General features: G+C 37.9%; 3 protein-coding genes across 5 annotated transcripts in view; 1 reads left to right on the top strand and 2 right to left on the bottom strand.

The window, feature by feature from the left end:
* The window catches only part of LOC103955188 (receptor-like protein EIX2), a 39,703-nt gene that overhangs the window by 16,692 nt on the left and 9,244 nt on the right, over positions 1-13,767 (bottom strand). Inside the window, exons 1-5 of one of the 3 annotated variants that reach the window (XM_048567989.1) lie at positions 9,620-13,459; positions 8,934-9,050; positions 8,235-8,346; positions 8,037-8,117; positions 7,327-7,819 (exon numbers count right to left, since the gene is read on the bottom strand). In XM_048567989.1, the coding sequence (XP_048423946.1) occupies positions 10,212-13,337 (3,126 nt within the window). In that variant the 5' untranslated portion in view covers positions 13,338-13,459 and the 3' untranslated portion in view covers positions 7,327-7,819; positions 8,037-8,117; positions 8,235-8,346; positions 8,934-9,050; positions 9,620-10,211. Of the gene's footprint in view, positions 1-7,326; positions 7,820-8,036; positions 8,118-8,234; positions 8,347-8,933; positions 9,051-9,619; positions 13,460-13,767 lie in introns of those variants that run through there. The other 2 variants (XM_048567990.1, XM_048567988.1) reach the window with 2 other exon arrangements.
* LOC103955189 (DNA mismatch repair protein MLH1-like) lies at positions 1,276-2,770 on the top strand. The gene is made up of 5 exons (XM_048568074.1): positions 1,276-1,417; positions 1,700-1,785; positions 1,898-2,108; positions 2,294-2,443; positions 2,562-2,770. The coding sequence occupies exons 1-5, from the start codon at positions 1,408-1,410 to the stop codon at positions 2,591-2,593; spliced, it is 489 nt and encodes a 162-aa protein (XP_048424031.1). The 5' UTR covers positions 1,276-1,407; the 3' UTR covers positions 2,594-2,770.
* Positions 1,303-13,767, bottom strand: part of LOC103955195 — a 37,941-nt gene continuing 25,476 nt past the window's right edge. Inside the window, exons 4-5 of the mRNA XM_048568068.1 lie at positions 2,777-2,869; positions 1,303-1,432 (exon numbers count right to left, since the gene is read on the bottom strand). Coding sequence (XP_048424025.1) covers positions 1,370-1,432; positions 2,777-2,869 — 156 coding nt within the window. The 3' untranslated portion in view covers positions 1,303-1,369. The remainder of the gene's footprint in view (positions 1,433-2,776; positions 2,870-13,767) is intronic.

Genomic DNA, 13,767 nt, shown 5'->3' with positions numbered 1-13,767 from the left:
AATGAGATGGCTAGCCATGGAAGTCTTGGCACACCAATTAGTCTTTGGTAGAAAATCCTTATGGCTAGCCGTGGAAATTCATATATCATACTTGATGAAAGGGATTGGAAGAGACAATAGAGAGGCGATTGGCAATCCAAGTGAGTATGACTTACTATTTGCGGCAATAAGTATTTGTGACGGAAAAATGCTTTTTTCGACGGCATTTGACCCTCGTTAATGACGCTTTGTTTTGTAGTGATAGAAGGGGAGAAAATTCACATTTAGATATCTTAGAATTGTAGGTGCGAGCAACAACTACACTCTTGGTGAATTAGTGCATACTTTTGATGAATTTTTACACATAATTTAAAGTTGTGAACTTTGTCGTGTTTATTCTAAGATGAAATTTTGTGGCTAATGAATAGATTAACTCGAGTTTATCGTGTTTTGTAGGTTATCTCGACCAAACTCTTGTCTCTTGTCGACATTTTTTAGTGTTCTTTTTATCTACCATAGATGCTATTAAAAACTTGAAGCCTTTATTACCAAAAACTTATGAAATGCAAATATAATTTTTATATCTCAATTATACCTCTTTCATTGTTAGTACGCTTATGTATATTTTCGTAATGTGATTCTTTCATTTTTGAACAAACGAGTAGAAGAATGAAGTCTCACACTGGTTTAGCCATAATAATCTACTTAAAATTTTTCATTGGTAATAATCAAACATAAAACTTCTTACTTATAAATAATAATAAAAAAATACTATTCATCATAGTTTTACTTTTAAGTGATAACGCAATTCTTAACCTAATTTTACCCTACTCTATTGAACCAAAAAAATATAAAAAATAATAATAATAAATAACACGTTGCTTCTTCATTTTGACGGTGCCGTGAAAATTTGGCGCTTCCAAACGAAAAGGGAAATTTTGGCAGCGCAACGGAAATGGAAATTGAAGCAGAAGAAGAAGAGCAAGTCGCGACGGAGCCCCCCAAAATTCACCTCCTAGAAGAGTCTGTGGTGAACCGAATCGCTGCCGGCGAGGTCATCCAACGCCCTGTCTCCGCCGTCAAAGAGTTCGTCGAGAAAAGCCTCGACGCCCGCTCCTTCTCCATCAACGTCGTCGTCAAGGACGGCGGCCTCAAACTCATCCAAGTCTCCGACGACGGCCAAGGCATACGCGTCAGTCCCTTCTGCACTCATTTATTCCATTTTATTAAATTTTGAATTATTTCTAAATTTATTTACGAATTACGGTTCATTGCAGCATGAGGACCTGCCGATACCGTCTGAGCGGCAACTCTCGGCGTTTGAGGACTTGTAGTCGATAAAGTCGATGGGGTTCAGAGGAGAAGCACTTGCCAGCATGACATACGTAGCTCACGTCACCGTCACCACCATTGCCAAAGGCCAGTTGCATGGCCATAGGTGCGTGCCCATTACCTGTTTGATGAAATTCCAAGAAAATTATATGATTTGTTCATAGAAAGAAATGGCCTTTTCATTTTAATCTGAGTGATAATTATTGTGTTATGCTTGTAATTTATGATTTAGTTTTGAAATAATTAGAATTTTGTGGGTTCAGGGTAACAATTAGAGCAGTTTAACTTTAAAATTTTCCCAATGAATGTGATGAATTACTTTCTATGTTTTGGTTTAATGGGATGAAATTATCTTTACCGGTGAATTAAGTGGTGGTATTGTTATCAGATTCTGCTGATGATTATTCAAAGATTGTAGATTTGCTAAGCCGGTTTGCAATTCATCATATGAATGTTAGCTCCTCCTGCAGAAAGGTAGGTTGCTGTTTCATTCACTACGGAACTTGTCTATCGACTTCACCGATCTTTTTCATGGCTAGAAATTCAAAATCCCGATTAAAATCTTTTTGTATGCTATAACTGTCAGCATGGAGCTGCTGGAGCAGATGTTAATTCTGTTTCCACAGCATCAAGGATTGATGCAATTCGATCGGTGTACGGGGGTGTCTGTTGCTCGCAGTCTGATGAAATGGAAGCTTCAGATAAAGATCCTTCTAGCTCAGTTTTTCAGATGGACGGCTTTATCTCCGATTCCAATTATGTTGCGAAGAAGATGACCATGGTGCTTTTTATAAATGGTATGAAGTATTCATGCAATGCCATATCAACACGAGAAAATTATAGTGAATCGTAGGTGACAGTTCTCTAATTTCACGCCTTGGAGGCTATTTATATAAGTAGTCCCCTAATTTTGTTTTAACATACTGATGTCAGAATTACATCATTGATATGTTTTCTTATTCGTTTTTCTTTCAAACCACAGATAGATCGGTAGATTGCAGTGATCTGAAGAGAGCTCTAGAAGTTGTTTATGCTGCAACATTGCCAAAAGCATCAAAACCCTTCATATACATGTCAATTATGTTACCACCTGAACATGTTGATGTGAACGTTCGCCCAAACAAAGAGAGAGGTATGGTGCTTCTACTTTCTAGTGTTTAGGGTTGTGTGAGATTATTTAGAAAATTCATGAGCCTTTAAAACGCTAAATATTTACATTTTTATCAAAAATGAACTCTTTTGTTATGCAGGTAAGCCTTCTGAATCAGGAAATCATCATTGAGACACAAACATTTCAGGAACAATAGACAGAATTGCACATATCTTCTGAAAAAAACAAACAAAACCCACCAAGCAGAAGAGCAGAAACATTCTAAGCTATCTGGACAGACCATCCAGAAATATTATCTGATACAAAGTTGCAAATATGCCTCTATATCAAACACAAAACATTGAATTTCATTACCTTGTTGTTATTGACCTCTTTCTCAGTCAGAATCGCCACAGCTTCCGAACCGTCGACCAGGACCATGTCACCTTCACACAACTGTGGCCGGAGCTGAAGAGGAGATTCAGAATGATAATATATCATACTGAATTATATTCTTGTTGCAAACATAAACAAGTGATCAAATAAAACCTAACCTGACCATCTGACAAATTTGAGGGATTTGAGAAACAAGAGAATCTGTTTTTTGCCATATCAAAAAGTTTAAACTTTGTTGTTGAAATTTCTCGGCTAAATTCCATATTTTATTGTGTACAGAACCCCAGATTTACTCTGTTAGCAGAGACAAACAAATAATTATCCAGCAGTACAAAAATTATTAGCGTCCGACCAAATGCTGCTAGAAAATTGTTTCACTGACAAAAATTCATAAATTATTGACAAAAAAATTCTTACAAAATCGATATTATATTACATTTGAATATGAATGAGGATAAATGGTTGACACTCATAAATGTGATCACTTATCCATAACAAAATTTAAAAGGATGAAAAAATAACAACAAAACACAGAACACAGGCACTTTACCCCAATGCCTCATGAGTACAAATGCATTCTATTAATGAGCAATCCAAAAAGTAGCCAAAACCGCTTCAGCCATATGCATCATGAAACACATTCTAAGCTATTTGGACAGACTATCTAGAAATATTCTCTGATATACTGTTGCAAATATGACTCTATAACAAACACAAAACATTCAATTCCGTTACCTTGTTGTTATTGACCTCTCTCACAGTCGGAATCGCCAGAGGTTCAGAACCGTCGTCCGGAACTGTGAAGGAAGACACCGTCGACCAGGACCTAGTCGCCTTCATGCACCTGCGGCCGGAGCTGAAGAGGAGAGTCAGAATTATAATATATCATATTGATAGATTCTCAGACACATTTCATCGAACACTAGTGTGCCACGTTCTCATATGCTTTCTTGTAAGATTAATTGAAGAACAGTACTTAGTTTTTTAACTAAATTAACATCCAGATGAGTAATTTAACAGAAAAGAAGCAACAAAAAGAACCCAGAAATCTTAATTAAAGAACAATACTTGGTCTTTCAACAAAATTAACTTCCAGATGAGTAATTTAACAGAGAAGAAGCAAAAAGAAACCCAGAAATCTTGAAAAAATTGTCTTTAAGAACTGAAATTACGTTGAACGGAGCTCGCTGCAAACAACACAACCACTCATTAATACGTTCAACCCCATTTGCACATAAACAATTAGAAAGATGCGAAAAAAGAGAGCAAAGAAAAAGCTTAATAAATCATCATATGTCACTGGAAAATCAAGGGAAGCAGCAAGCTACTTTATTCTCTAAAAGCCAAACCAAACAAATCAAAAACAGGGCACGCAAATAAAAATTTCATCAATTTGTTTACTAAATCCGTTTTTCTGATTTCATTTCGAATTCAATGGGGAAAAAAATACATAAATCCATAGAAAAAAAAAATACCCAAATGAAAAAAATTAATTAGAAGCTTTCAACCGAGAGATTACCTGAAGAGCGGAAAGTTTCTGCAAGCGAGAACAGAGATGGAGATCCCATCCCTCTAGCCCTAGCCCCTCACTTGAATCGCTCTCTGCAAACCCTAGACCCATCCCCTAATCTCTCTCTGCAACAGACGCCAAAAAAACCCTCAAATCTTCAAACCCAATTCAATCGCCTCTACAAGTTCGTTCCTTTTCCCAGTTCAAGGGTTCAACTTCTTCTCCTTCTTCTTCCTCTTTGTCTCCCTCCTATTTTGTATGGTTTTGCAGCATCGCAGAAATGGAAGAAAAGCCTCTCCTTTACCCCATACATCTCCCATCTCTCTCTCGGCATGGGACAGGAACCCAGAAGACGCCATCGAATTCTCCCACCTCTCTCTCTGCAAGGAACAGGAATCCCAGAAAACCCTCGACGATATCGAACCACCGATTCTTCCTCCTTGTCTCCCTTCCATTTTTGTATGCTTTTGCAGCATCGAGACGTGGAAATGTTTCACATTTGATCGTATTAACGAGAAAATAAGAGTTTACATATCTTCATCTCATTCTAACTAATACCGAAGTTTTTTGTGATAAAACTTTATATCTTACGGATTGTGCATGTGATAATTACCAAGTTAGGGATAATATCGGTATTGTTGAAAATGAGCCGTATGGATCGTCTCTCTGATAATTCTACATGGTATTAGAGCGGGAGAGCCGGCCCATACTGTACTGCCACGTGATGGGTGGGTCCCCTTGGCCCCACGCGATGATGGTGGGTCCTTTGGCCCCGCATGTAGGGTGAGTTCCCTTGGCTCTACGTGGTTGTCGTTGTGTGGATCTCCCACGTGTGACCCGCTAATTATGTTCCACGTCGACTGTATCAATAAGAAAATAAGAGTTTAAATATCTTAACCCCACTCCAACTAATACTGAGACCTTTTGTGATAAAACCTCACACCTGATGGATTGTGCAGGTGGTAATTACCAAGTTGGGGACAATATTGATGTTGTTGGAAGTGGGCCGTATGGCTCGTCTCTTTGATAATTCTACGCACCATTAGCCGTTTTCAACGACATCAAGTGTAAAAGGAAAGAATACATACATGTGCTTATCTAGTTCATAATGTTAGTTTATTAAAGGATGTGCTATTCACACATCTCATTACACAGATAAACGTTGCATGTATATTTTGTATTATGCAATTGATACGTACAAACTAGATAGAATTCTAGTATTAAATGGACAGCCGTTACATAATTGTTTGTGGGAACACTTACTGAAAGATTCTTTTATTTAATACATAAGTTGCAGGTACCAAAACACAAAGTAGAAAGGGAAAAACATTACATTATATATTAGCACAATCAAACTTCAGAATAAAAACCTTTTGAAATGAGTCACTTTCAACGCAATTGCTAATGCTACTTTATCTTTGATGTCATTGAAGAATTGAAAATAGGCATACCTCCACGATGTCTTTAAGATCAATGTGCCGCAAACGTTCCAGAAGCCTACGATAAAGCCAAGTATCATGCTGACATAAAACCACAACTTATCCTTTCCATCTTCATTCTTGTCCTTTGCATCCTTAGCAGCAAAAGAGTCATCTTCAGGGCACTTAGTTGAGAGAGGAACGCTGCATAGCCATGTATTGCCCATATAAATGGATGAAACATTGAGTGTTTGAAGTTGGTTTCCAGAAGGAATTCTACCGGACAAGTTGTTGTAAGACAATTTCAAGTGGGCCAAAAAGGTTAAAGATGACAAGCTTTGAGGAATCTATCCCAAAAGGTGGTTGTGTGAGAGATTAAGAGTTTCGAGCCAACGCAAGTTTCCAACCTTGGAGGGGATCTTTCCACTCAATTTATTCATGGACAAATTCATGGTGCCCAATAGAATGAGGCTGTTTATTTCTTCAGGGATTTCACCTTGTAAATTATTTGATGAACGATCAATGCTCTTTACAAGATATAGAGTGCTATTATACACAAGTTCTTCTCATTTTACGGTTAGTGTGGCTTGCTCAACCCCATCATAAGAGTATTGATCATAACTATCATTGACCAGAGATTTTAAGTTACCCACACACATTGGAATAATACCCAAAAGGTTGTTGTGACTAAGGTCGAGGATGCCAAAGCCATGAAGATTGCACAGTTGTTGGGAAATATATCCACTAAAATAGTTAGACCGTAATCATAGCCTAGACAACTTAGATACGTTTGACCCTCCTATCCATAGAGGTATTTTCCCAGATAACTTGTCTCCAAGATCAATACTTCTCAACCATGAACAATTTTGCAAGGCATCATGAATTTCACCATCAAAATTGTTGTCGTTGAGCTTTAATAGTTCCAGCATACTTAGTACCCCCAATGAAGTGGGAATCTTACCAGAGAGATTGTTTTGACCAACATCTAGAAACGCCATTATGCTCTCCACACTCCATGCATGAGGGAGTTCTCCAGAAAATTGATTGCTCCTTAGAGACAGCATTTGCAACTCATGCATGTTACAGATAGAGGGAGGAATAGTGTCATTCAAATGATTTTCATCAAGTGACAATATTTGCAACTCGAGCATCATTTGGTCGATATTTGAAGGGATTGGCCTGGAAAGTAAGTTACTTTTAAGATAAAGGGCAAGTACATTAGCGGCCCACCGAAGTGGGAATAGGCCCTCCTACTGATTATGACTCAAATTAATTAACGTTAGATTTGGCCATTTCAAATGAGATGTAAAGTTTCCACGAAATTGATTATAAGGCAAGTATAGTCGGGTTAGTTGGGAAGATATCTTCAACAACCATTCCTCTGGTATGGAATCTGAGATTCCATTACCTCTAAGAATAACATCAGACAGTTCAGTTTGAGCTTGAAAGGAGGAACTGAATCAGAAGCCCCGTCGAAAATGAAGGACATGGGTCGATTTATATTTCCTACTTTAAAATCTTGTAATCTAGAAAGATTTATGAAGTGGGCTTTCGTATAGAAAAAGCAATCGTTCCGTATAGAGCGGAGTACTAAAGAAAAATTGAACAAAATACACTCCATTTGTCCCAAAATCACTCATAAAACTTCACATTATTACATAAATATCATGGCCTTTGCAATCCATGACAAATTAAAACAAAGAATAGGAATAAATTCAAAGAACCCCACATTACACTAGGAAGTAGTGTAGTACAGTGTTTGGATACAAGGAAAAATGACAAGGAAAATGCAAGGCCAGATGCTTTTAGTTACAAACCTGTATAAATTTAAAGGGTATTTTCCTGCCTAAATCAGCCAAATGTTTTTACCAAACACTAATTAATGAAACAAACCAACTTAGAAATTACACCAAATGCCAATCACCACCCATATATGTAAACATTGAAAAAACTCACCTTAAATACATCATCACACAAACCTAATCAGATCATCAGTTACCCACATAGGCTCCTATTTCTTCACTTTAAAGATTCTATGTTCTTGCTCAGCTCCTCCAGCTTCTTCATCCTCGTCTTCTCACTTTCGCTCACCAGCTGCATCAAATGTAACAACACAACAAAACAATCTCAAAACATTGAATCGGTTGAGAGTTTGGATGGGTTGAACTCCTAACCTGAGGTAAGCCCAAATTTTGTAGGATTGGTAGTTTGTCAAAGCAGGCTCAACCGCCCCCACTCTAACTCCAAACTGGCCAGACTGGCTCGAGTTCAAACCATCCATGCCAAGTAAAAAATTGTTTAACAAACTAACCTCCATTAGCTTTGTCATAAGCTGCACTTTCTCTCTGTTCTTTTCATTGAAAGCCTCAAGTGCATCTCTGTATTCCTTTTCCTGTGACCAGTTACGAACCCAAAATTCATCATGAACCCACACGAATTTATCCATAATCGCATATGCATAGCAGTAAACATTAACACCAAAATGTGGTAAAAATCCAAGTTGGGTTACCTTCTTCTGGCAGGTATGTCTTAGTGGCTATAACTCTTTCTTAATCTCATCGATCTTTCTTACGAATTTGTGAAACATCCTTCCTCATTGGACCTGAGAGCCCTTCAAACTCCTGGAAGTTCCATAATTTACGACAAAAGGGAAATTAATCATCTACTAATTGTTAGCAAATGATCCAACGGTTATATTTCTGGTTTAACCAGCAGAAGATGAAGCACATGGGACACAGATATTTTCAACAAGGCATCCACAAACATAAACAAGTGACCAAATAAAACCTGACCATATGACAGGTTTGAGGGTTATGCCATATCAAAAAGTTTAAACTTTGTTGTTGAAATTTCTCAGCTAAATGTGTTCACTTATCCATAATACAATTTAAAAGGATGAAAAAATAACAACAAAACACAGAACACAGGCACTTTACCATATGAAAAAATGCCTCATGAATACAAATCCATTCTAAATTTGAACCTGACTAAAAGTTGATAAAAGGATAGTACTTTTCTTATATGTATTTGTACCAGCCAAGCTCAACAAAAAAATTAATGAGCAATCCAAAAAGTAGCCAAAACCGCTTCAGCCATATGCATCATGAAACACATTCTAAGCTATCTGGACAGACTATCTAGAAATATTCTCTGATATACTGTTGCAAAAATGCCTCTATAATAAACACAAAACATTGAATTCCGTTACCTTGCTGTTATTGACCTCTTTCTCAGTCGGAATCGCCAGAGGTTCAGAACTGTTGTCCGGAACTGTGAATGAAGACATCGTTGACCAGGTCCACGTCGCCTGCACCTGGGGCCGGAGCTGAAGAGGAGAGTCAAAATTATAATATATCATATTGACAGATTCTCAGACACATTTCATCGAACACTAGTGTGCCACGTTCTCATATGCTTTCTTGTAAGATTAATTGAAGAACAATACTTAGCTTTTGAACTAAATTAACATCCAGATGAGTAATTTAACAGAAAAGAAGCAACAAAAAAAAAAACCCAGAAATCTTAATTGAAGAACAATACTTGGTCTTTGAACAAAATTAACTCCCAGAAATCTCGACAAAATTGCACATAAACAATTAGAAAGATTTGAAAAAAGAGAGCAAAGAAAAAGCTTATATATATCATCATATGATTAAATGCAGGCTGCACAAATGTCACTGGAAAATCAAGGGTAGCAGCAAGTAAAAATTTCTCTATGAGCCAAACCAAACAAATAAAAAACAGGGCACGCAAATAAAAATTTCATCAATTTGTTTACTAAATCCGTTTTTCTGATTTCATTTCGAATCCACTGGGGAAAAAATACATAAATCCAAAGAAAAAAAATACCAAATGAAAAAAAAAAAAATTAGAAGCTTTCAACTGAGAGATTACCTGAAGAGCGGAAAGTTTAAGCAAGCGAGAATAGAGATGGAGCCCCTCAATTGAATCGCCCACCTACCCTCTGTGCAAACCCTAGACCCACCCCCTAATCTCTCTCTGCAACAGACGCCAAAATACCTCTCCCATCTCTCTCTCGGCAAGGGACAGGAACCCGGAAGACGCCATCGAATTCTCCCACCTCTCTCTCTGCAAGGAACAGGATCCCAGAAAACCCTCGACGATATCGAACCACCAATTCTTCCTCCCATTTTGGTATGGTTTTGGCAGCATCGAGAAGGCGGTAGAGGTGGACTACCACTCGCCGAGTTGGACGACATTCAAGTGTAAAAGAGAAGAATACACACGTGTGCTTATCTACTTCGTAATGTTATTTTGTTAAATTGCAACATTACATCGGTAGATTGTATTATGCGATTCATAAGTACAAACTAGATAGAATTCTTGTATTACATGGATAACCGTTACATAATTGTTTGTGGGAACACTTACTGAAGGATTCTTTTATTTAATACATATGTTGCAAGTACCAAAACATAAAGTAGAAGGGGAAAAACATCACAATATATATTAGGGCAATCAAACTTCAGAATAAAAACTTTTTGAAACGAGCCACTTTTAATGCAATTGCTAGTGCTACCTTATCTTTGATGTCATCGAAGAATTGAAAATAGGCATACCTCCACGGTGTCTTTAAGATCAACGTGCCGCAAACGCCCCAAAAGCCTACGATAAAGCCAAGTACCACGCTGACATAGAGCCACAACTTATCCTTTCCATCTTCATTCTCATCCTTTGCATCCTTAGCAGTAAAAGTGTCATCTTCAGGGCACTTAGTTGAGAGAGGAACCCCACATAGCCATTGATTGCCCACATAAATGGACGAAAAATTGAGCGTTTGAAGCTGGTTTCCAGTAGGAATTCTTCCAGACAAGTTGTTGTAAGACAAGTCCAGGTGGGACAAAGAGGTTAAAGATGACAAGCTTTGAGGAATTTGTCCCGAAAGGTGGTTGTGTGAGAGATCAAGAGTTTCGAGCCAATGCAAGTTTCCGACCTTAGAGGGGATCTTTCCAGTCAATTGATTCTTAGACAAATTCAAGGTGCCCAATTGAATGAGGCTGCTTATTTCTTTAGGGATTTCACCTTGTAAATTATTTGATGAAAGATCAATGCTCTTTACAAGATACAGAGTTGTGTTGTACACAAGTTCTTGTCCTTTTAGTGTCAGTGTGGCTTGCTCAAAGTAATCATAACGGTGTTCATAAGAAGCATCATTGACTAGCGAAGTTAAGTTATCCAAACACATGGGAATAGTACCTGAAAGGCTGTTGTGACTAAGGTCGAGGATGTGAAGGCCTTGAAGATTGCACAGTTGCTGGGAAATACATCCACTAAAATAGTTGGACCGTAATCGTAGCCTAGACAACTTAGATACGTTTGACCCTCCTATCCATAGAGGTATTTTCCCAGATAACTTGTTGTCTCCAAGATCAATACTCCTCAAACTTGAACAATTTTGCAAGGCATCAGGAATTTCACCGCCAAAATTGTTGTCGTTGAGCTTTAAAATTTCCAGGGAACGTAGTACCCCCAATGAAGTGGGAATCTTACCAGACAGATTGTTTTGACCAACATCTAAAAACACCATAATGTTCTCCATATTCCATGCATGAGGGAGTTCTCCTGAAAACTGATTGCTCCTTAGAGATAGGATTTTTAACTTCTGCATCTTACAAATAGAAAGAGGAATAGTGCCATTCAAATGATTCTCATCAAGTAACAATTCTTCCAACTTGGGCATCATTTGGTCAATATTTGAGGGGATTGGCCCAGAAAATAAATTACCTTCTAGATAAAGGGAATCGACATTAGGGAAACACCAAAGTGGTAGTGGACCCTCCAACTGATTATGACTCAAATCAATAGACGTTAAATTTTGAAACTTCAAATGGGATGGAAAGTTTCCATGAAAGTGATTGTAAGACAAGTCTAGAAAGCTAGCTTGGGAAGATATCTTCAACAACCATTCCTCTGGTATGGAATCCAAGATTCCATTACCCATAAGGTTAACTATAGACATTTCAGTTTGAGTTTGAAGCCATACCCAAAAACCAGGACTTATCCGACAATTTATGATCAAAATTCTGAAGAGCTTGAAAGGAGGAACCCTGTCATAAGCCCCATCGAGAATGAGGGACGTGGGTCGGTCTATATTTCCTACTTCAAAATCTTGTAATCTGGTAAGATTTATGAAATGGGCTTCCGTTAGAATGCCTTCCCATGAATTATCAAGCAGAAGTAGGGAAACTAGCTCATAGAGTTGTCCAATACTTTCTGGAATTGAGCCGTTCATCTTATTATCACTGAAATCTAGTGTTCTCAAGGACGACAAGTTTCCGATGGAATTTGGAATTGAGCCCGACAAATTATTAGAATTGAGGGCTAGTGCTCTCAAGGATGACAAGTTTCCGATGGAATCTGGAATTGAGCCCCACAAATTGTTTTCTCCAAGGATGAGATTCTGCAAACTTTTGAACATTCCTAAAAAGACCGGCAATTGGCTTTCAAGCTGGCAATTAGACAAATCTAGTGACTCTAATGTATTACTTGGACAATTTGAGAGACTCCTCCAAAACTCTTCAATCCCCCCATCAAATTTGTTCCATGAAAGACTTAAGACTTTTAGCTTGCACAAATTTCCACTGACTTTAGGAATTTGACCTTTTAAGCCTGTATCAGATAAATGAAGGTTTTCCAGAGATTTGAAGTTTGAAAATTCACTTGGAAAAGAATCCCAGAAATCATTCTCGGATAGATCAAGTGTTACGAGGTTGGTAAGATTAAAAAACCAGCCGGGAAATGAAGAACTTTTAATGCCATTAGACGACATATCAAGGACCAACAGTGATGTGAAGTTAATCCTCTGTAGTGAAAGTGGAAGGAAGTTAATGCTCTGCAGTGAGAGTGGAATGCTTTCAATTTGGCACGAAGATAAATGTAACTCTAACAATGAAGGAAGCATGTTAATATCATATGCCCAACTGACTCCTGTGCTGTTAAGGTTAATGCCATTGAGATTAATGTATTTCAGGGAAGTGAGGTGAGAAAGCCAATTCAAATTTTTGGAAGATAAGTCAAACACATTCCCGCTCCACCCGAGATCAAGAAAATTTAGGCTTGACAGGTTACCAAGAGAAGAGGGAATCTCTCCTCTAAATGACGTATAGGAGAGATTGAGATATTGCAAACTTTTAAGCTCCCCAATGAACTTAGGAATTTGAATGCTATCAAACACATTCTGGCTCAAGTCCAGGTAATTTAAATGTTTCAAGCTCAACAGAGAAGCATTTATCGTACCTTGCAAAGAAGCATTTATCCACCTTTCATAATAAAAAGAGCCATAAAAGTCATATGGATTCCGAAGGTCCATCTTCACGACATGACCAGTGCTGTTGTTGCATGAAATACCTTCCCATCGACAGCAATCATGACCCACCCAAGACGAAAGCCGACCAGAATGATCAACAAGATGCTGTTTAAAGATGAGAAGCGCTTGTCTTTCTTCGTCAATGCATGAATCTGTCTTCACACTGCTTGAAATTTCATCACTAGCCAAACAGAAACAGAGTTTAGTAGTACTCTGCATGCAGGAAGAGACCAAAAGCAAAAGAAGCAAATAGTGAGCAATACTGAGGTGACAATGGCTATCCATTATTACACACAATTTTTTTTTTGCTTTGTTGGTGAGATGTTTAGCTACTAAAATTAGTACGATATCGAATTTATAGGAAAAGATTATCGATGTAGGTAGGAGAGCTGAAAACGAAAGTCGTCGGATGGAGAAAAGAAAAAAGGGTAACTGAAATGAGTGGTGGGTGTTCACAACCCATTTTACAAGTTTGCAGGTCCCTTGTCGACACAGCTGGTACTTAATTGTGATAGGTTGTTGAATTAAGGGTCTTCATGTTCCATCACAATTCACAACTTATCAACTTGCTTCCGAAAAACAGATTTGGATATGTTGTTATATTTTACACCACACATGCTGGTAGACTGGAATTAAAGGTCTGCATGTGGAAGTCTTTGCACACCGATTAGCTAGCGGTGAAAATTCATAAATATAATTGATGAAGGGGATTGGA

Source organism: the organism of the source record quoted next, unplaced genomic scaffold, assembly GCF_019419815.1.
Source record: "Pyrus x bretschneideri cultivar Hongxiangsu unplaced genomic scaffold, Pyrus_bretschneideri_v1 Contig47, whole genome shotgun sequence".
Classification (NCBI taxonomy): domain Eukaryota; kingdom Viridiplantae; phylum Streptophyta; class Magnoliopsida; order Rosales; family Rosaceae; genus Pyrus; species Pyrus x bretschneideri.
This window is presented reverse-complemented; position numbering and strand designations above follow the sequence as displayed.

Bases quoted from the DNA above. Each gene is read 5' to 3' on its own strand.
- LOC103955189 (XM_048568074.1), top strand. The intron at 2,109-2,293 runs GTATGAAGTATT...TTCAAACCACAG, and splicing joins CATGGTGCTTTTTATAAATG to ATAGATCGGTAGATTGCAGT. The intron at 2,444-2,561 runs GTATGGTGCTTC...TTTGTTATGCAG, and splicing joins TCGCCCAAACAAAGAGAGAG to GTAAGCCTTCTGAATCAGGA.